A 23979-nucleotide genomic window follows, 5' to 3' on the forward strand; every position below is an offset into this window, starting at 1 on the left:
CTGTACATGCGCATCCACACGTGGTATTTTGCGGAAGCCGTTGGGGGCAAGGGGCCAAAGAGCGGCATGTGGCTCGCCAGCCGCAGTTTGCCGACCACTGGGGTAGGGGAATCCTAGGCACTGAGGGAAGAGGCTGCCCCGTCTCTGGGGCAGTTGCAAGGACTGCAGCAGAGGGAGCAAGAGAAAGCCACTGGGATGACTAGGAAGGACAGCGGGACCCGCCTGTGGGGGTCCCTGGGAACCACTGAGGACGCTCTCTTCTTTCTGAATGTGATACAGAAGGTGAGTGTTCTGACAGCACCTGCAAGGGAATGTGTGGTCGTATGAGAAAGCCACTCCGAGACTCATCACGTTTGGGAAAACATCACTCACTGATATTACTTACATTTTAAATAATTATCTTCAGTTGATCACTGATAATATTGACAGTAGTCTTTTAGAAAGTTACTTTAGAAACAGTTATTTATATATTTATTTATGCTCTACCTTATTCTAAACATTAAATGTAAGCCGATAAGTTGAGCCACGTGTCACACAGGTGCGTTACTTACCTGGTAGGATCTTTCGTCTCAGAGAGGATCTCAAGAAGTTCATCGTTAGACAAGAAAAAGAACCTGGGGAAGAAGAGGCGCTTCTTTTCTAGATACTCGTTGAGTCCCTTGAGGATGAGTTCCAAAAGTTCATTAGACTTTTTCAGCCTCTCCAACATTCTATCAATAGTCACCACGGACAGAACATGTTTATCCTAAAGGGAAAGGGAAAAACTCTCAACTCAACAATACTAATTCTAACTTTATGTTCATATTATATTGGAGATAACATGTCTTTAATCAAACAAAGTTTATGCAAAATTTAAAGTAAATATTTATTTTTAAAAATTAGTCTTCTTTCTTTTAATTATGTAAAAGTCATGTTGACTTGATCCTCAGTGATGCTCACAATTTCTCATTCTAAATTGTGAGAGACAGAAAATGAGCAAGAGGGGGTGAGGGGGGGAGAGGGAGAAGGAGAGGGAGAGGGAGAGGAGGAACAGTGAACTCACAAGAAGGATGGGGAAATAAAATAGTATGAGATATGTTTGATATGTTTGTCTTTTATTCTTTGAGGTAAAGTACTCTAAAAAGATATCATCATTATAATTAATATTTTGAATATTATATATATATATATATATATATATGCCTAAGACACGCACTGACCACCAGGGGTCAGACACTCAACACAGGAGCAGAAACCATAGGTATGGAAACATGGATAAGGCTGATGAACCTCAGAGGGAAGCGGGGAGGTGGGAGGCTGGGAAGAGATTAACCAAAGATCTTCTATGCATACCAGAGGCCCGGTGCATGGATTCATGCACCAGTGGGGTCCCTCGGCCTGGCCTGCAGGGATTGGGCCCAATCCGCCTCTCTGACATCCCCCCGAGGGGTCCGGATTGCGAGGGGGCTCAGGCTGAGGGACCCCAGAGCATCTACAGTATGCTTTTGTTAATATATTTTGAATGTGGCTGAAAAGGAAAGATATATATTTTCTTGTTTTTGAATTATAACAATGCAACTTATAAATATAGTAATTTAATAAAAAATGAAAGAATTGTCATTAATACCTGTTTTCTCAATAAAAGAGATTCAGATGAAATATGAAACATATGATTGGCTTAACTTATCTTTAAAGAGATACAATTTTAAAAGGCATTTTTTATATTTTCTAACAGTTTCTTTCAAATATGCATTTTTAAAAGCACACAAAAATTAATATTTTGAATATTATTATCTATGTATATAAAAGCCTATTATCACTTAAATGTGCAGTTCACTCCATGCAGGATTGAATGTACTCTTGTACAAGTAAATCCCCAAACAAAATGCTGTTCTTAGAGCGCCACCTTCTGGAGAAGCACGCCTTTCTTTGTTGGAGGGGAAAACGGCTGAATGGTTGCTAATAAATGTGAAAAAAAATCCCTTTCACAAATTCACAGTATATGTTTTATTCTCGGCCAAAGAATGTATTGCAATGTTGCTATTTCGAACCTGAGATTTGAAAGCTAAAAGTCAGTTATTTAAAACGACAGTTCATATTTCTCCTCCTCGCCCCTACAGTCACAAAAGAAATACCTCTGGGAACACTTAGCTTGCAGGTAAGGTTTTCAGATTGAATTCCTCAGGTGCAAGCTACTGAACCAGATTAATTCAATGACTCTGAGCCAAATAGGCTAGTTCTAAGTGAACACAGGCAGTAACCTATGCACCCGGGCATCTGGACCTACACACATGAAAGTCATCACCCCATGACTGGAAACTAAGCCATCTTCGCTCCCTTCCCGTGAGCAGGTAAGCAATCAACACTGCATCCGAGCAGGAAAGCACAGACCTGGCTCCCAACCCGCACTCCTCCTTACAGCCTGAGCCGCCTGGGGTCCTCTGCTGGACCCGGGCCTCTGATTTCTCATCTTTAAAATGGGGATCAGAACTCTCGCTAAAAGCTGTCATGAGGACCAAGTTAGATACAATGTTCGAAGCACCCATTATGGTGCCTCAAATACACGTATACTTGAAACGACTCTGCTTATTTCCCTTCCGTAACCGTGTCTTAAAGGGAAAGAGGGAGACGGACAGATACTAATGGGGGGGCGGGGGGGGGGTGGAATGAGGCACCTACATCCTTCGATCCGTTATCGTAGAGTTAAAATAAACATTTTATAATCTGCCGTCCTTCGGGTAAAATAGTGATCATAGTCAAAGAAAACTGCCTTCTAAGTCCCTTCGAGCATTGCCCTGACACCGGGCTGAGAGCCTTCGGGGTGCTCAGTGAAGGAGGCCGAGGCGGCCCCTGGAAACGCAGAGGAACCTCAGAAACACCCCTCCCTCCACGTGGCACCGGCTGGTGTTAAGGGCTGTGCTCTCGGGACAGAACCCGAAGATGCCACAGCAGGAAGCTACTAGAAGATTGAAACCACCCATGGCTCCTGACACTTCAGTGACTTTCTGTCCCCTGCAGGGAAGGAAAGGAACTATGAACTGTCCTTGTTTGGGTTAAAGGGAAAATTCTATAAATGCTGTGTCTTCTTTTCCTTCACACTTTATCCCCACTCTCATCAGCGCCCATGACAACCCATGGTTGGCTGGCATTTCTCATCCAATGCCTGCGGTCGGGGCCTGGAACTTTAATTCGGGACAGGGAGAGAGCGTTCTCCTGTCTTCCGCAGTGGCTGCACCCGCCTGCATTCCCACCCGCAGTGCAGGAGGGTTCCTTTTCCTCCACATCCAGAAGCGTCCTTCTTGTCTTCTTCACTCCCGAGTTCCTGGACCCAGGCAGTCTGCCTATGGAAGAGGCCAAACGCTCGGATCTGGTTGGGAACATATGCTGTGCATCCCCTAGAGCTGCACCCTGAACTCCCCAACTCCCGCTCCCGGGGGGACAGCGCGGAGTCCTCAGCAGGTGACATTCACTTTTTATCAGGTCAGTGCTCCCATCGGGCCTGGAACCTCATGGGGGTCAGTCCACGGCCTCACTTCCCTGGTGATGGCGGTTCCTTCGCAGAAGCGATGTTGTGTGGAAGCTGTGACGGTGAGTCACTCAGTGAGTCAATGAATGAAGCGCTGGCAGGAGCCGGGGCTCAGGCAGGAAGAATCCATCTGGAGCAAAGGAGTCACGTCCCCCTCTGGTTGGACGGGGTCTGATGCATTTGGCTCCTCCCACCTGGCTGCCTGGCCCTTCGGGTGTGGCGCTGCACCAGGAGCCTTTATGTTAGCTCTGCTGTTAGCTCTGCTGTTTTCAGTGTTACCGGTTTCTATGGAATTCCCTCCTTAACTTTTGGCCAAAGTTCTGCTGCACATGATCTGTGTTGACTAATTGACTGCATTTTGTTTGTATAGGTTGGGCTCTTTGGACTTGTTTATATTTGCAACTCTCCTTTTTTTATTTTAGGTCCTTACAGGGCGTCTGCTGATTGAGTGGTTGGATGCTGAGATGTCTCCACCACAGCTCGCCAGTGGGGGGGTAGCCCACGACAGAGGAACAGGCTAGTCGGGGCGGCAAGCGCTGAGCACAAGGCCTTCCTAGCAGAGCACACGGTAAGAACCGCAACTAGACCCAAATGTCGTCACATAATGACAATTTCAACTTGGAGCTCAAGAAGTAATCAGGACAAAATATGCATTTGCTTTTGATATTTCTTGCTCCTGCAAGTCTAAAAGACAGCGGCGTATTTGGATTGCTTTAAAAACAAAACTCATCTCATTTCAACCAAATAACCACATTCTCAGAGATTTTTACCCACTTGCAGGATCGTTTTCATTATATCTCTCCACGTTTTATCCACAGTTGTAAACCGCCGGCCTTCCTCGGGCATCTGGGACATAATGTCAGGGGAGCTGAAGATGGGCTCCAGGTACAGCCACGTGGCTTGGACCTTGAGCCACTCGTCCAGGATCTCCTGCAGCAGCAGCAGCTTGGCTTCCCATTCTCTGAGGAGCAAAACACAGCGGCTCTGATCAATAGCACACCGAGCAAGGCTGACGATGACCAATCAAAACCATGACTAGACTGTCAATCTTGTATGCAAAGTTGTTACTGCAGTTTCCATGTGCTTGTCTTCACTCAAAGATAAATCACTAGATTTGTTCTACAAAGTCTGCTGTACAGTTATAGCATCAACTTGTTTGTATGTAGATATGCATGTGAACATATACCTATCTACAGATGGGCTAGTTTCCGTATATGTTGTAACAATGAACCTCTCTGCACCCGATTCCATGGCGAGAGGGTGCGCACGGAGGAAGGGGGTTTGGCGATAGCACCGGTGTTCTTGAGGAAGGACATTTTGAACTTCTTAGGAAAGGTAGCTATAGCCAAGATTCATTTCCTTTAACATTCTTCTTAAAAAAAAATTGGGGCCCATCAAGGCTTTATTTTCAGAATAAAATATTTCAATTCATAAGATGTAATTAGCATTTTAAAAAATCTACATAAATATACTAGTGTGGCATTCATGAGAAGGATGCACTTCAGAACTCACATAGGTTATCAGTTCATTCCTAAATATGAGGAACAAAAATAATAACTTGATTTCTTCAAGAATCAATATAATTACACCATAATCTAACAATTTTACAAGCACAGTTCTAAGGTCTCAGTATGTCTTTGCTCTACCCTCACATCCTCACATACATGCCAATGAAGAGACTAAGTAACATAGCGGTCAGTGCCATGTTCAAGTTCACCCAAGTAATAAGCGATAGAGGCAGATTTGAACACGGACTGCTATAACCACTATGCTATAAGAGCTAGACCCACTATTCTAAAAGAGCTAACAGAACCATAAAGAAGAATGATTAATTCACAGCAACAACACTTAGAGAGGGGATAGCTTTATGTGTACATTAACACATCAGTTATATGTGAAGGTCTGTCATTTTAGATTGTTAAAGCCAGGAAATATAAGAAGCAGGGCAGGAGACAGAGATGAGCGGGAGCAGGCCCAAGTGTAGGGTAATATAACGTAGTTAGCTTTCCTTGTCAACCAAATTCATATTGAAGAAGGGAGACGGATTTGGATTTACTCTCTTTTTAAGGTAAAATGTAAACTTTTAATACAAATTATAAAGATTGGCAGACGGGATAAGAGTTAACTTAATGGGCTGTGTCAAATGTCTAAAATGCCAGACTAAAAATCAGACTTTCATTCTTTTGCACTTTTCTAGCATTCCTTCGTGCTTAGGGGTAGAAATGACAATGGACTTTTAGGGATTATCCACACTAAACTATTTAGTATATTTAGAAAACGATATTACTTTCAGTTTTATAGTCTATGGTTTCTATAGACACACAATTATTTTTGAGAGTCAAATATGTAAGATCAGATTGTAGGCAAGAAAAAGGAATATGAGGAGGCTGATTGCCCACTACCTTTGTTGTGAACATAGAAGACAGCAAAGAGACTGGTACTCGCCCCAAAGCGACGAACGGTATCATTCCTTACGATGAACTATTTAGAACACTAAGTATGAGATGCAGAATCAATTTCAAAAAAGAACTCTACGTTGCATACAAGTGATGATTTGGGTAACAAAACAAGTGTGGACTTTGGGTGACAGTATCAACATTGTCATATAAATGTCACTTACCTGATTTGTTTTTCATAGGGCTTGATGAAAGGAGACCCTCGCATTGTCTGTGTCTTAATGATGTGGTCATCCAACAACATCTGAATTTCGTCAACTGATGACAAAATGGATGTCCCGGATTCTCTATAAGAGAGAAGGACAAATTCCATTGAGTCCCACTCTTTAATCATCTTCTCCAAGGTCTTCTCGAGAGTGTACTCCTTGCTGGCTGCTTCGCTGATGCCTTCAAATCTGTCTAAATACGGCTCCAGGTTCATGTCCAGGAAAGGGGAGACGGTGGACTCGTCGGCGGGCTGCAGGGGGAAACCCACAATGTTGGACATGGCCTCCCAGTGCCTGGGGCGCAGCCCAGGGTTGCAGATCACTTGAATGAGAGGGATGTGCTGCTTGAAATCTTCCACCTTGGCTTTGACTTTCTTCGTCATCGCCAGGGCATTGGGAGAGTCGTTGAAGGTCTTCTCCAGCTTGTAGAGTCCTCGCCAGTAGTTGCCAACGTCGACTTCTACTTGGTCTGGATCCACCTTGTGATACGGCCCTTCTGTCCACGCTCTATATTTATTGCTAAATTCGACAGCGGTTTCATAGAGACGAAGGTAGGGGTTCAGACTGTCTTGGATTTTTTTGCGTTGAGGATACAGCGACGGTGGCCAACCAAAGGCCTCCTCTTCGGCGTTAAACTGCTCGATCTGGAAGAATGGGCACTAAATGTATTATTCTGAAAGCGAATGATATTCAAAATTGAGTTTCAAAAAATATCAAGTGTGATCCAAAAACCCCTCATTGAGCCCTAAGGTTACACTTACATTCGGTCTAATCTAGAAAAACTGTTTGATTGCCATCTCCAGAGGGTGATGACTAGTTAGGTTCTAAATGCAGCAAAATAAATTTCATATATAAAGAAGACTGTGCCCATCAGATATACTGAGGACATAGCTTCATTCTTTAATTAACAAGAATCTAAGTACTTTAACATATCCAGCAATGTGTTGGGTACTGTGGAAAAATTTTAAGTATTATATTGCAAAGTTCCAACTCCAAGGAGTTAGTAATCCAGCTGAGGAGACAGGCCATCAGTACGCAAAAGTTAAATAGCAATTATTCAATAATAGTGTAAACACGAGAAGAGGTGTCTTAGATCTGTAGCTGTTTAATATAAAAGGAACAGTGTGTACAGAACAATGCTATCACTCAGAGACGAAAGAGCATGCTGGGATAGTTCCGTCACGGTGCTGCCATAGAGAAGACACACCTGGAACTGGGTCTTAAAAATAAGAAGGATAAGAAGAGGCAAAAAAAAAACAAACCCCCAAAACACAAACAAAAAAAACAAAAAACAAAAAAAACACACTGATTTCTTCTTAGTGTAGTTGTGAAATATGTGAGTATTTGAGTGGTTGGAGGAGAAATCTATAGAATGGAAGCGTGAGCTCAATATATAAATTATGCAGGTTACTTAAAATTTCAGTGGCTTCAGTTATAAAAAATCTACAAAGCTTATTTCTCTTTTCTCAACATGTGTTTACATATTTGTGATGATTATACACTAATTATTTGATCTGATACGATACTGAAATCTTTCAATGTAAGAAAAATGGTAGAGCATCATAATATGGTCTGTTTTCATATTTCCCTATTTCATATTTAATAAAATATTTAAAAAAAACACAATTAACAATGTCAAACACCTTACATGGCAAGGAATCTAGCTTTTCCCCTCCCAGCTTCTCCTAATGAGAAGGCCACTTTCTGAAACGGCGACATTGGGAGCCAAGTAGCCGGATGCGAAAATCACTAACTTAAAAACACAGTGAAGAGGAGAGAACTCAACAGCAACCAGGTGCCGTCACATGACGCACGTGTTTAAATGGCACAGAATGGCAGCTGAGAAGCTGACGGAGATATGACACATTCTTTCAAACAAAAAATGGAGGCCATCGAAATGTCATCGCGGCCCATCGAAAGCAGCAACGCCACGTCCCGAAGGCATGTCGGTTACACCTGTTTGTGCCGCTTATGTTCTTCTCTGATCAAATGTAGTGAAACCTGTTCCATTTGAATCTATTCCTTAAAGGTGAATACACAATGCAAACCCGATCCTCTTCCTCTTGAACTAATTCACCCTCCTAAGCATTGTTCACGGCACCTTGTCCGCTGCGAGGTCCAGCTTCCCGTTCAGTGTCTGGGCCTTTTTCAGGTACCGCTGCACGTCCTGCAGGTCGCCCAGGGAGTAAAACTCTTCCGACTGCTTCGCGTAGCTCTCCAGCTCCTCCACAAACCGCTGGCACCGCAGCTGGCAGGAAGAGAACAGCATCGCGTGTTACCCGTCTGAAAGTTAGAGCCCCGCGGCCTCGAGAGAGACTTTACATGCTTGTAAGGCCTGCCAGAATTATTACTCATATGTTTTGATATTGGCAAAATATAAAGAAAAGGACCATCTGGAAGATGCCTGGAATCTAAAATATACAGAAGTTTTCAGAGTGGGATTTAAAACGAACGATTAAGATTCCTGTGATTCACAAATTAGAAAGTTTACCCTCGTGCTATCCATGTGAGACATTCTAACTAACAAAATGATTAAGAATGTGTTAGACGATGGAATTCCTTAGTATGCTAAAGAATTTATGCTGATAATGATTTATAAGCCTTTGAAAATCCCATAGAATCGTCAAGTATGGGACTCAAAGAAAACTCCAATATTTTAAAGGCAATAAAGATATCTGAGGCCCTATTACAAACAACTGGAAGAACGATTTAATTGTGTTCTCACATTCAAATATCTTTTTAATCAGCAATGCTAAAACAAAGGATTGTGGGGTTATTTTTCTTGTCTGAGGGCAGTGGTTCTCAACCTTGGCTGCACATTAGAATCACCTGGGAATCTTGTTAAAATCCTGATTTCTGGGCCTCATCCTCCGGAAATTCTGTTTCTTTGTTATGGGGTGGGGGCACAACATGAGTAACAAAGAAACAGGATTTCCGGAGGATGAGGCCCAGAAATCAGGATTTTAAAAAGATTCCCAGGTGATTCTGATGTGCAGCCAAGGTTGAGAACCACTGGCCTGTAAGGTAAGTAAAAGCCCCACACGATCGCTCTCCAATATACAACAGGTGTGTGGTTCTTCAATGAGAAAGGCTTATTGTAAAATTTTCATTGGTAAGGCACTAAATAAATCCCGAAAAATAGTTCTTAATGAAATATTTAAAAGTCGAATCTAGGTTATGCAAAAATAGGCTTTCTATTTTATAGATTTCTAGGTTGATGTCTGCCCTCTTTCCTTTAGTTTCCTGGCACAGGTATTGCTCTGGGCCCGCGAGGGAGGAACGGAGAGGCACAGTCCCACCCACACGGTGTAGAATAGGGTCCTTTACAATAAAGTCGAGATCATTTTGAGCCACTTGGCGTTTTCTAAGATTTGATTATATGGTAACGTAAGCATCTACTCCTTATTATCCATGATGTCGTCTACAAGTTTTTAAAAATTCTGCAATGGCCTAAATGTAAACCAGAAATATAGACTGCAGTTCAACATGAAGTGTTTTTTGTGTGTTTGTTTCACTCAATGAATTATTCTCCAAACCACATGTTCCCCAATTAACTGCACGGGAGGTGTGGTGGGAAGACCTGAGGCTTGCTACCAGAGGACACCCCTCCTGGACGCCTGTTAGGGTCACTCTGGGAACCTCCGCTTTCCATTTGTAAACACTAAGCCATTATTCAGACCACAGCTTGGAGAGCTCAGGGCAGGGCCAGTGGGAAACAACAGGGAAGGTCAAACCCAGCAGCCTGCCGCCGGGAGCTCGTGGTCTAGTGGGGAGACAGTCCCGAGAATGACAACACAGCGACCAGGTGAGCAGGCCGGGGAGAGGTGCTAGCAGAGGTGCTAACCGTGCAGGGGAGCAGGGAGGCAGCACTGAGCTCTGACTCCCAGGGCGTCTCCGAAAGTCAGAAGAGTGAGCTAGACAGACAGACAGACAGACAGACACGCAGTGTGCGGGCAGGAGGCGCTCCAGAGCGAGGGGGAGGGATGTGCAGGAGATGACAGGCAGGCGTGGGAGAACAGGGACCTAGGGTTGCTCAGCGTCACTGAAAAGTCAAGAACATGGAGTGGGAAGAGGTAGGAGATGAGGCTGGGCAGGTAGACAGGGACAATTCCAAGCATCTTATATGTAGGACAAAAACAGAGTAAGTAAATGCTAAGAGCGAGGATTCTAGGTGGGCCCGTGTGGCTCAGTTGTTGAGCATCAACCTATGAACCAGAAGATCACAGTTTGATTCCCCGTCAGGGCATTTGCCCGGGTTGTGAGCTCCATCACCAGTAGGGGGAGTGCAGGAGGCAGCCCATCAATGATTCTCTCTCATCATGTCTCTCTCTCTCTCTCTCTCTCTCTCTGAAAGCAATAAAAATATATATTGGGGGAAAAGGTGATGATTTTAGGCTCAGTACTTAGGCAAGTTTGAGCAATTATCAGGTGTGCAGGCGCATTTCATCAGAGAGCTTTGACAATAAATGATAAAAATAAAAGAACTCAAAAGAGCATTCACTGTGGACTGTATGAGATAAATACTGTTTCTATGAAGGGTCATGGGTGGGCAATGTATTCGAATGTTTTCTCCCTTGGAAAAAAATCAAGACATGACACCCCATCGCTCCAGTATGCGTGCCACCTTCTACTACGATGTAGAGCCTGCGAGAGCTGAAATGGATGGCCCGTGGGACAGGTGAGGTACAAAGCTACCGAAGAAGGTAAAACGTAAACGTGTCAAGACAACGGAAAACATTTAACATCTCGGTGGTGCCAACCTTGAGGCCGTCCTGGTACTGCTCTGTTTTGTCCGCGATGATCCTCCTGTGCTCCTCGAAGATCTCCTCCATGCGCCCGTACCACTGGAACACGTTGTTGTTGAGCCTGATGTCCGCCGGGGAGAAGGTGGCGCACTCGATGAGGAAGGCGAGGCAGTTCTTGGAATCCACCAGTCTGCGTCCCAGCTCAATCATATCAACTGTCTCCACTTTCTTAATATAAGCCTGCGGGAAACAGAGATTACAGACGGCGTTTTCATGAGCAGCTCCTGTCAAAAAACAGCCTGAAGGACACACGGCATAAATATATATACGATAGACTTGTTAAAAGGACTGTAGACCTGGTTCAAGACTGGGGGCCACAGCACAGGACCGCTGCTGAACAGCAGGGGGCGGTAAAAATACAAACACATTCGAAATTTCTTATTTCCCAGAAACCCATAGCATTCTTCTCTGGTTTTCCAAACACATAAGATGCAAACCATGGTGTCTTCACAGCTAACAAAACATCTACCTGACGATACAGTCCTTTTGTCATTGGGTTAATCAGCTTCCTGTAGTCAAAAAACTGGGTTTTTATTTCCCTTTCTGATAATCAATGACCAATTTCCATATTAAATAAACGGAAAAACTATTCTGCCTTTGCGGCAATAAACTTTTTTAAGGTACAGAAATCTTTCAAATGCCAGTTGAGGAATCCCATTTGCTAATTCTGTAAAAGGTTGCTATGAACAATAGACATTCACACGAAATAACACCAAATTCCTTAATATTCCCAGTCACGGTTAGGAGGGTAAATAAATGACACTCTTCATAGTCAGCATTTATTTTTCCAAGGGAATTTACAGTTATGAAACTCTCCAGCTATATTTATAATCACCCATAACCCAAGTATCACTTGATATCTTATAACAACTAATACAAAATATGCAAATATTCTAAAAGAGAATATATATATAGGCATGTGTGCATATTTCACTCCTCCCACACACACATATATTCACACCCTAAGAACTTTAGTCTAATATAAATACTTTCAAAAAATAGAACTTTTTAATATAGAGGCTAATATGTAAGAGTTGGTTGTAATGATTTTAACAAACCTTTGCATGAATAATTTAAAATCTGCATTGCCCTAGCTGATTTGGCTCAGTGGATAGAGCAGCCGTGGGCAAACTACGGCCCGCGGGCCAGATCCGGCCCGTTTGAAATGAATAAAACTAAAAAAAAAAAAAAAGACCGTACCCTTTTATGTAATGATGTTTACTTTGAATTTATATTAGTTCACACAAACACTCCATCCATGCTTTTGTTCCGGCCCTCCGGTCCAGTTTAAGAACCCATTGTGGCCCTCGAGTCAAAAAGTTTGCCCACCCCTGGGATAGAGTGTCAGCCTGTGGACTGAAGGGTACTGGGTTCAATTCCAGTCAAGGGCATATGCCCAGATTGCGGGCTCGATCCCCAGTAGGGGGCATGCAGGAGGCAGCCGATCAATGATTCTTTTTCATCATTGATGTTTCTATCTTTCTCTCCTCTCCCTTCCTCTCTCAAATCAATAAATATACATATATGTAAAATGTAAAATAAAATGTGCATTATCATTTGAACACATTTTGAAATTTCTTGTCTATACACAGAATTGAATGATTTTTATGTGTTTTGCTTAAATATTTTTAAATCTAAAAATTAAAGGGATCTATTTTGCATCTTGGGACTGCTTTAAAGGAAAAAAAAACAGATCCCATAAAAGCGTAATGTTGTGAGAATGAAAAAAGGAATAAAATGAAATGATGATTAACTAGTTGTTCCATATTATTTTATTCACCTTCAAGCATAGGAGTAACATTAAAAAAAGGTAAAAGTGAGATAGCCACTATTTTCAGTACCATAAATCCCTATGCTCAAAACATAATATATTTCAGCAAAGTATAACAGAACATTTTAAAGGACTAAACTTTCGTTGATAAAAAAATTAAAGGTAATCACTTATATCCGTTTGCCCAGATGGTCCTGGTTTATGCCTTTAGTTATGATCGGTGCTCTCAATAACATCCTGGGAGATGATGCCTAAAAGCCTCACCACGCCCCCTCTCCCAGGACCTATGCCCGCTGTATCCTCTCCCTCTGCCTCTGGGCACTTGCTTTGGTCGATGGGCGGTTAGCTAATGTGACCCAAGGAGAAACTTGAGAAGCACTGGTGAAGCTGAGCTGGCTCTTGTGCCTCTGCCGGGTCATGAGCGCCCAGGCAAGCCTGCTGGGGGCTGGAGAGAGGAGCTGAGAACCCGCTGGTTCCGCTGTGTGAGCGGCCAACTGAGACCAGAACCGCCCAGCAGCGCTGGCCTGCCTCGCCACACTGCAGACTCCTCAGTGACGCTACAGAATAGTTCAAGCCTCTGTTATAACGTCTGGAGGGATTTGTTATTGTGTTATCATGCTAATAATTGTAAGAGCTGAGAAAAAAGAGAAAAACATTATTTGATACACATACAACTGTAAAGACTTTACAGGCGGTACCTTCATTTCCATCAGTTCCGCCGTGTTCGGAGGGGTGCTGAGAGCTTTTTCGGCGATCTTCTCAAATTCATCACATAACCTGAGACAGCCGACGAAAGCCAGAATTACCTTCCTTCCTAAATACGTTACTATATCCTATATAAATGCTCCATTACGTGAAAAATAAGATGATCCTATCTATATGGTATCTAATGAATTTAAAGCAAATTTGTGTTCACTTATTCAATACACATTTACTCTTCATCTATTATATTCCCAACGACAGTATAAGTGACATAGAAGTGAGTAAAAGGTAATAATGGCCCTCAAGAAGTTCACACTCCACCTGGGAGACATAACCATAAGCGATCACTTCTGACCGAGCGTTTCGAGGGCCTGGCGGAGACCTAGCTGCGATGGCATGAAATAAAGTGGCACAAAGGAAGGCGTGAGCAGCTTCGCTGGGAGGGAGTGCTTACCTTGGGCCCTCGAGCCCAGAAACCTCTGGTAAGATGCAAATATTCCCTATTGATCTGGGTTGTGGCCAATATAAGTACTGAAGTTACTGTGAGGCTAAAAGCAAGCAAACAAACAGACAAAATGTGTGCTGGGCCCTAAGGAAATCCAGATAAAATGTATAGAAATTTCTTCAAGAGGATTGGCCGTGAGGTGGAGGAGAGGAGAGTAGCGTGGGGATGCGGTGAGTTGAAGTAGGGTTGGGGCAGGGCTTTGAACTTGTCTGTAAATTTCGGGGGTGGAATCACAGTGGAAGAGAGAGAGGACTGGGGAGCCAGCCCCGGAGGGTGGAAACAAGGGGGTGAGGTCACAGGCAGAGAGACCTCTGGGTGGTTAACAGACTCGCCCTCTGAGCTCGTGGGGAGACGGGTCTGAGCGGGTTCATGGAGAGGTTCGTGTAATAGCCCCACGTGTGTGTCCTCTGTACATCCGACGAGTCTGGTGAGAGGGTCGTTAGGGGAAAGCGGGGAAGTAGGAGGGGCTGGAGCTCAGAGGGCAGGTAAGAGGCAGGGAAAACAGCTGTGAAGTTAAAAGAAATGTTTTGCTCAGCGTGGAAAGCTGCCCGTAAAAGGCATTTTCACTATCCTCCCGGCACTTTTAGAGGAAAGGTGCTTTGCCGAATATGTGATTCTGGTTCCTAGATAAGCGACCCAAAGCCAAGCCCTCTCTCTCCTGGTGCTCCCTCTTCAGCCCTCCCCCTCACCCCTCCTCCCTCCCGGTGTCTGGACTACACCATGCCATCTCCATGGCTCACTTCCTTCCACGCAGTCTTTTCTCTGCTTGGAATCCTCTCGCCCACACTGCGCACTGGCAGCCTCCTACTCCTTCAGAACAAATCCACAGGCCGCTTCCTCTGTGCAGCCTTCCCTGATCTGCCCCTCTCCCCCATCCTCTCCCCGGAGAGAAAGTTGTCTCCTTCTCTGTGCTGCTTCTGTGGCTCAGGGCAGGGCTTACTGCGGACGATTGTAATGTATGGGTCTGTGTGTCTTTGTATGTCTGTTTCCCCCTCAACACTGTGACTTCCCTCAGCAGTTAGAGCTGTAGTCCCAGGGCCTGGTGTTTTGCCCAACACACGGTGGGTAAATGGAGCTTCTGTCAGGCTTCCTTACAGCCTGGGAGAAATGTCCCTTTTAACGATTTCTTTTTCTAGTACCATAACTATAAAAATTCCGATTATTTGTGCACCCTCCCCCCCCCATAAAACTGATACCAGAAAAGAGGTGGCCAGAGCAACGCTAACATCAGTTGTTGGAAGACTAGTTATACGTTCTGTCTAAATCAGTGATGGCGAACCTTTTGAGCTCGGCATGTCAGCATTTGGAAAAACCCTAACTTAACTCTGGTGCCGTGTCACATATAGAAATGTTTTGATATTTGCAACCATAGTAAAACAAAGACTTATATTTTTGATATTTATTTTATATATTTAAATGCCACTTAACAAAGAAAAATCAACCAAAAAAATGAGTTCGCGTGTCACCTCTGACACGCGTGTCATAGGTTCGCCGTCACTGGTCTAAATAAACAGGCATTCTGCTTTAGCATTCTGTGAGGTCACTTAGCGTAGGTCAAGTTTCCTAAAAATCTCTAGGTTCGTCAACCAATGAGTTTCTTGTTAAGACGAATAGTTACCATGGACTTGAAAAGTAATGACAGCGCGATCAAGTTCCAGATGTGAGGATCCCTAAGGACCCAGGACAACGACCGTGTGAATCCACTTTGAAAACCCACTTTGTGTATTGATTACGCAACTTTAGAAACATGAGCTCAGAGAACGCCCACCTGGCTCATGCAAGTGAAAGGCACAGCCTCTTCATGCCACTTTAATTTAAAAAACTGCAAAGGCGCTTGTGGTGAAAAAAATACTAATAATCACCAAGTAACACAAAAAGCCGAATAGAAATAAGTTCGGCATTATCTTTTCTTTTGGGTCACTTATGACACTATTCTAAGCCCTTTATGTAGTTGAATGACAGTTGATTCTACTTCACATCATCCCCCCAAATAAGAATTTAATGTCACATAAATACCTTGTATTTACTTCTTGATGATCTCTGAACATTTTAGCTACAAGTTTTCCACAAATAACCTCTGCTCGCTTCACCAAAGCTCTAATTAAATCCTCACAGCGCACTTCAAACATTCCTAAGCGAACAGTCTACAATGTCAAGTATTAGAAGTTTAGTAAACATGATAAAAATAAAAGGTTCTTACAATTTTGCCTTTCTAAAAACATTAATTTTGTGTTAAACATTAATCTAATAACATTGAGGGTGGTTTTTTTCATGTCATGTAGGCAGGTTTTTGCATAGAAAATATCAAAAAAGAGAGGAAATTTTAATTTACCAGTCTCCTACTAGACAGAAGTAACCATATTTTGGTGAAATTACCATATTTTCCAAAGGAGTTATAAACACTAAAGTAAAAAAAAATTAAGTTCTGCCCTAGCCAATTTGGCTCAGTGGATTGAGCATCGGCCTGCAGACCAAAGGGTCCCGGGTTCGATTCCGGTCAAGGGCACATGCCTCGGTTGCAGGCTCCTCCCCGGCCTGGGCTCTGATTGGGGCTGGTGCAGAAGGCAAACAATCTATGTGTTTCTCTCACATCGATGTTTCTCTCTGTCTTTCCCTCTCTCTTCCACTCTCTCTAAAAATCAATGGAAAAATATCCTCAGGTGAGGATTAACCAAAAAAAAAAAAATGTAAGTTCTTGGAATTGTTGAGGGGTCAAATTTAGAGCTGTAGTAGACTTTCAACTCTAATAGCACAAGAACCGTGTCTGTTTTGTCCAGCTCCGTGTGTCCCGGGTTTCCCACAATGCTTGCCACATGGAAAGGCTCCATCGGTATTTCTCCTTTTGATAGTCATGGTCTCATCTTTCACGGTATGGCCTGAAAACACGTTCTGGTAACCCTGGGGAAATCCCACCAGGTATAGGGAAGAACTGTACAAAGCGGGTCGCCTACCTTTCTCGTTGTGTACTGTATGTCCTCTATAAGTTGTTGGTATTTGCGAATTTCTTGTATTATTTTCTCGTAATGATGGTTTTCTGCCAGGAACGCGTCCACATCTCTCTCGGCTTTCCTGGTGATCAAGAAGTCGTACTTGTTGTAGAGTTTGAGGTGCTCGATGGGGGCTGCGCTCTCTCTCAGGATCACTTCCTTAACCTTTTCTTTGTGAGCTTCAATAATCTCATCCAGAATGACTGGTGCCAAGGTTGTTGGCTTAGAGTTACTGTCCTAAACAGAGCGGGGGGAACAATGGTAGTAATTTAAAATGCCTCATATAAAGGTAACTGTGTCATTTAGCTTTGTAAAAAGGCCAATCTTACCATATTGACATTACTTTTTATTCACAAGGTCTTTTTGATTTTCTATTCTCTATAGTAAGATATGCAGTCTTTCTATTTTATTTTTTCTGGTTTTTTGTATATTTTAAATATCTAGGATTCATATAACTTTTTAATTTTTCATAAGCCTACCTACCTAGTTTATGTTTTGCTTTTCTCTGTGGAAAGAACAGTCACTTAAAAATATACACCAAGTAAGATAATATAAAAACAGAAAAATCCACATTTTTTTGTCCAATTGTATATGCTGGTTTTACGAGGCAGTGTTTGCACTGTACACTATTTTAAAAAATAAGGCATTTTAATGTCACATCATCATGTGTGTGTGTGTTTTTTTTTATCACAGTACGTTTTCACTTTGAGGAGTAATGTGACTAGAGCAAGGAAAGACTGTTTACTCTTTATTGACCTCTGATTAACGAACAGCAACTAGAGCAGACGAAAATCCCTCGCTGCAAAATTTGCGTTCTGCTATGATCATTAGCATAATGGTGGGCAAGAAAGGATCAGACATGATTTCAAATAAGCAAACAAATCTCAACAGCGTTTCTCTCCTTTTTCAAACAAGAGGACAAGTAAATGTGCCCACATGGTTCATCATCTTGAACCAAGTTAGTGGGTTCCCTGCAGCATTCAACTGGCTAATATCTAAGGATTCTTTCAGAGAACTAATTTAGTCAGGTATCCAGGGTGCACTTGACCACTATGCCCCCTAGTGGACATTTCAGGAAATCATTTTGCTTAGAACTACAGATGCTTCATGAGAACTTGAGTGAATCCCACCACCACCACCACCTCACCCCTTGGCTCCATGGATGAGGGTGTCATCTTTTCTCAGAAAGAACTTTAGACTAAAGCCATATCTATTATGTACTGTATGCCATGTTAAATCATTGGCTCTAATGTGAAGCTCATTAATGTTCATTATGGAATGTTTCTCAAATGTATTAACAGCCTGTGTAATTTTTAAAGGCTATAGATTTATTTTTCTAAAGAGAACTGGAGACCAGTACTTGGGAACTATATTATAAAGTATTGTTTTCATGTGACTTCTAATCAGTTCCTATCAAGTACGAAGGGAAATGATATATTAGATGAGACAGTTCAGTGTTCAAAAGCATCTCAAATCATATCAAGAGATGGTGATGTACGCGGACTCACAACACTTTAAGTTCCTTGTAGGTTTGCCTTCCATGGGGGAAAAGGTTTAATTTAAAATTTGTTAAATTTCCCCTATAATTTCTATAAAATTTGTGTAATTTGTGTAACATCTGAATTCCACCTCTGCAGTTGCTGCCAAAGATCATTAAGAGCATGCTCATTGTCTTACTCCAAGGCCTCTCTAAAGCTGGTATTTAGGTGGTGTTCTAGTAAAGCCATCTCCAACAATGCAGACTTTGGTAAACCATCCTCCTCCACATGTCCTTCTGTCTCCTTCTGAGGTGAGCAACTTGTAAGATCTCTGTTTCTCCCTGGGCATGAACTTTGAGCAGAGGGACGTTCCATTTCTCTTTCTGCTTTCTCTTTCCATTTCTGTCTGATCATCCCGGAAAGTACGCTAGCCTAGGACTGTCCCTCTCTGACCAGCAGATCCCAGTGGAAGGCTGGACTGAGAAACTAGGTGTATTGTTAGGGAAGTTAATGGGAAAACAGTATTCTTTTGGAGCAAAACTTCCTCATAGGTCAATGTTCCTAGGCTGTTTAAATTCTCCAGAGCAGAGGATCCCTGTCTACCCCTTTTTGAAGTGAATATCATGCCAATTCAAGCAATCAGAATATACTTGTCACTTACCCACTTGGAATACAATTTTGTCTCAACCCTCGGCACAAAACTGACAGCTTTAATCATGACATCATAAATATTTAAAAAGATGTCTATATAGTCTTCGAACTGAGGTTCAAACTTAATGGTGTCATTATCAAGAAGCAGCCTCACGATGAAACCTGGATGTTCAAAAGCCCTGACAGAATCCTGCAAAAAAGCATATATTCTTGGATTATTATTTATTAATTAGTGAGTGTATTACTTTCCAGATGAACGACTGTAAACCTGCTTCTGCCCCACCCTGCACAGATGAACTGCACTAGACTGAGAAGTGTGTTGGCCCCGTTGGAATACGGGGAACCCACCGTTCCTCTGACGCCCTGGACAGTTAAGCCGAAGAAGTTACTGAGAAGGGCAAGTGACTCCCAGCTGGACTTGCTGGTGTCTAGCAGCCATGGGGCCTACAGATTCTGGGAAAAGGAGGGTGTGCACGGAGAATCGTGCAAAAAAAGAGCCCAACAGGAGAATATTCAAATTCCCAGACAAAAGGAAAGTCCCAGGTCCAGCTCACACTGTAATAGAACCTCTTCCGGAAAGAAGAGAGTTTCTCGTGGAAACGTTCCCCAGCCATCATGACCCAAATTTCCTAATTATGGGAATTTTCACTTATTTCCGTTAATCCTCACCAATGTGCTGATTGATACCCACATATCTTAAACACACAGGTTCACATTACTGGTAACTTTGTGTGTTTTTTTTAAACAGATAAGCATAATAGGTCAAAGGACATACAAGGTGAGGCAAAAGTAGGTTTATAGTTGTGAGTCTGCGAAACACAGTTTATTCTTGTGCTATTATTTATTAATTATTGTTTTATTTTCCAAAAGAACAGCTGTAAACCTAATTATGCCCCACCCTGTACTGGCTACTGTCCCACTGGTAAAGGCATTTTAGCCTTTCTTCCCTGAAAAGACTGAAAACGAATAAGTTAGTAAATGGATGTTGGTGTAACTGAACCAAACGTACTGGGGGTTGTGCGACTAAGTCTGTGAAGTCTTGCATGGAGGCCAAGGTGAGGTCCTGCAGCTGTAAGGTCATCAGCGCCGCGGCGCAGTTGAAAAAGGACTCCAGCTTGGCGCTGCTCTCGCCAGTGGGCAGCTGCTTCTTTTTATTGCCTTGGTAATAGATGTTCTGCACTTCCGGAAACCACCTTCAAAGAACAACAGACTCTTAAAGCTCGTGCTCTTAGCGAATTACCCCTCTCACCCTGAGCGTTCATGGTAACTTCTGGACAGCTGAAGGCCTTCGCAGAGAGGCACGGTGCCAAGTGACATTGCCCGCTCCCTGAATGTGAGCGCTGGCCTATTCCACGTCTCCCAGGAACGGACACTGTCATCATGGCCTTTAGAAAAATATGACACCTAACTTCATTGACCATTATAAGGTACTCCAGGCTCCCGAATGTTCTTCGGGGAACGGATTTGCTGAAAGCGAGCATGTCATGTGAACAACTGATTGAGACAAGGGAGGGTTTGCTGGGTTCAACGCAGTGGGCATTTTATGCTGTTCTATCCATTTCACAATGACTTGAAAGCAAGGTACAAATCAAGTATATTATATTTTTATTCCCCTGAATGTGAAATCCTGAAACAGTGACTGAGATTAAAATGTGTATGTATCCTTATGATAAAATGAAAACAGAGAAACTCACATGTAGATACATCAGAATGATAATAGGTGAAGTTTTCAGTTTATAAAACCACTGTCCAACACTACAAAATTCAGGAATGCGGGTACCTCTTTCACAAGAGATAATGGATTTTTTAAAACAGGGAATTCATAACCTCAGGAGTTGCCTGAGTGCTTGAAGAGCAAGCTAAGCTTTAAATATATGTATCCATCCCATCTATAATAATAAAAGCACAATATGCTAATTAGACCAGATGTCCTTTCAGACTACCTTCCGGATGAAGCTGGGGCTGCGAGGGAAGCCCGGGTCCTGGGTGCCAGAGGGAAGCTGGTGCCGGCAGCCGAGGGAAGGAAGGCCTACTCTTGCACGAATTTCGTGCATCGGGCCTCTAGTTAACAAATATGTGTTTAGTGTCTACTATGTGCTGGGAACATGTCATGGGAGATATAAAACCTTATGGCATCATCCCTTCTCTCATAATAATGAAGGCCATGTGTCATGGCAGAAAAACAGCTTTGAAGTCAAAGGATAGAGAAGTAATTTCCCATTTATTAGTGAAGAAGGGTTTTATAGTGAAGACGGCAGTTTCACCGAAGAATAGACAGAAATGATGCCCAGCCGACTAATGAACCAGGAGGTCAGGGTTGGATTCCTGGTCAGGGCACATGCCCGGGTTGTGGGCTCGAGCCCCAGTGTGAGGGAGGCAGGAGGCAGCCGATCAATGATTCTCTCTCACCCTCTCCCTTCCTCTCTGAAATCAATAAAAATATATATATTTTTAAAAGAATAGATAGACTCTGAGAAAAGGATCTGGAGGAGAACAGTAAGTAGAACAGGTGGGTTTGGTGAAGATAATATATCTGATCGTGTCACTGCCTATAGTAGAGACGATAGGCTAGAAAAGAGGAGGAAGTCAGTGGGGGAAATGCTGTGAGGGCTTTTGCAGAACTTGGGAGCTAAGTGTTTGAACTTGGGACAGCCTTGCCCTTTTAGATGAAGCCCTGGTGCAATTATCATTTGGCAAATCGAACCTCCAATGCGATTGTAAACTTCTTTAAAGAATATCTTTTCCCCATCATTCTTTAAACTCTTCTGCATCTCTCATCCAAAAGCACAATGAAAAATGCATAGCACCTTGCATGTGTCAACAGTATATGTCAAATAGATATCTGGCAAGTAACTAATTGATGGTCATTCCCCCATGGGACAATAAGGATGAATCTTGAGAGTATTATGTTAAGCGAAATAAATCAGAGGTGGAAACCAGACATTAAGAAAAAAGTAACCGTCAATCATAATCATTTTGGTTTCTGTACAATCTGTGCTGCGTAGAACATTTGGGTAGACATCACAGACCAAAGCAGTTAACCATATCACATTTAACTCTTAAGCAGAAATGATTACAAACTTGTTAAAATTGAATTTTCTAAAGGCAGTTAAAAATGCAGAACCCCACCAATCCCATCTTTAAATTCATTATCCTCTGTCAAAACTTTACGTTTTAAGTAGAGTCTCTTTGGCAGTTTCCAGGTGTCTCATGATGATGGTCTGAAAGTTTGACAGCTCTAACGCCTCCTGGCGATTGTGAAATTCTTCTGTATCAATTAAACGTAATTTCCTGTGAGATAAAAATGAACAGTGATATAAGTATGAGATGTTTTTGTATGTAGTATTTTGCTATTTGATCCCTTCTAAAAAATATGATATTTCTAAGTTTTATCACTAAAATTTGTGTTTCATAAAATTAAAAATTCAAGTACATGAGACATTATGATTTTAAATATAATTAATATACTTTTGCATGTGGCTTTCCAACTTTCCCAGCACCATTCATTGAAGAGGCTTTTCCCCATCTATTATATATTTTTGGCTCCTTTGTAAAAAATGTATTTGCCCATGCACATGTAGGTTTATTTCTGGACTCTCAATTCTGTTTCATTGGTCTGTGTGTCTGTCTTTCTACCAGTACCATGCTGTTTTGATGACTGTCACTTTGTAGTATAATCTGAAGTCAGGGAGTGTGACGCCTCCAGCTTTGTTCTTTTTTCTCAGGATTGCTTTGGCTATCCGGGGTCTTTTGTGGTTCCATTTGTCCCCATACACAAAAACTAACTCAAAATGAATCAAAGACCTAAATATAAGACCCGAAACAACAAATTATGTAGAAGATAATGTAGGTAGTAAACTTATGGACTTAATATATGTGGTTTACTCATTGATTACCTATTGGTATAATTGTGTTACTACAATTTAACTATAGATTTCTTCCCTATTTCCATGTGATTAAGTGATTTCTATATTATCTGAAAGATAGTAACCACTATTAAGAACATCACATTTAATTTTTACTTAAAGGTCAATATAAAATCCTGGCTAGTAAACAAAACACATTTCAAATCGGTTTATTGCTACTCCTTTCACGAGCCAAATTCACCCCTTAGGTCATAAAGCATCCAGTACGGGGCATGGCTGACCCACGGGGCACAGAGTGGGGACCGCTGCTGGAGCACCTTTGGAAGGTGACGGGCTGTGCTGACCACTGGGCGGTGCAGAGGAACGGCTTAAACAGGTGCTTTGAAAACAGCCCAATAGCCTGTCTAACAGACAAAGCCTAGCTCTTTCTGGACAAGCTGAGCCCTGGAGCCCACCCAGCCCAGTGTGTCCCGCAGCTCCACCTGCGGGTGGCCGAGAGGAAAACACACGTGGTGGCGGGAGAAAAGGCTCGTAGACCCCGCCTCCCTGTCTCCCACACCCCCCCCAGGCCAGGATGCCATCTCCTCTGCCAGAAAACAGGGCCCATCCATCCATCCATGTTTTGTTGAGAGGCCTTCTTTAAGAAAAATAACACATATGCATTACTTTTGCATATTTACAAAGACATAACCCAGTGCCCTGGAAATGGCGGTTCCAGGAAGGGGAGATGACGAAGCTGGAGCTTCTAGAACACGAGGCAAACCGTCCTCAGCCCGGGGCCCAGCTCTCCAGCTTTGCAGCGCCCACCAGAGCTCCTCCCGCTGGCCCCGTCCCCGCCAGGACAGGGCCCGGGAGGTGATGCCTGGCCCGGGTCACCCAGGACCTTCACTCATGCCACACGCATGGGCAATATTGTCTAGGTAGCGGCCAGTGTTCTGTGGGATTCAAAACAGGGCATGATATGCCCAGCCGGCGTGGCTCATTGGCATCTACCTATGAACCTGGAGGTCACCGTTCAATTCCCGTCAGGGCACATGCCCAGCTTTT

General features: G+C 43.0%; 1 protein-coding gene across 1 annotated transcript in view; it reads right to left on the reverse strand.

The window, feature by feature from the left end:
* Positions 1-23979, reverse strand: part of DNAH7 (dynein axonemal heavy chain 7) — a 147145-nt gene that overhangs the window by 108341 nt on the left and 14825 nt on the right. Inside the window, 11 exon segments of the mRNA XM_006082723.3 lie at positions 552-745; positions 4280-4466; positions 6126-6811; positions 8269-8415; positions 10928-11152; positions 13442-13520; positions 15967-16094; positions 16902-17174; positions 19077-19256; positions 20076-20259; positions 22238-22357. Coding sequence (XP_006082785.1) covers positions 552-745; positions 4280-4466; positions 6126-6811; positions 8269-8415; positions 10928-11152; positions 13442-13520; positions 15967-16094; positions 16902-17174; positions 19077-19256; positions 20076-20259; positions 22238-22357 — 2403 coding nt within the window.

Source organism: Myotis lucifugus, unplaced genomic scaffold (assembly GCF_000147115.1).
Source record: "Myotis lucifugus unplaced genomic scaffold, Myoluc2.0 scaffold_3, whole genome shotgun sequence".
Classification (NCBI taxonomy): Eukaryota; Metazoa; Chordata; class Mammalia; order Chiroptera; family Vespertilionidae; genus Myotis; species Myotis lucifugus.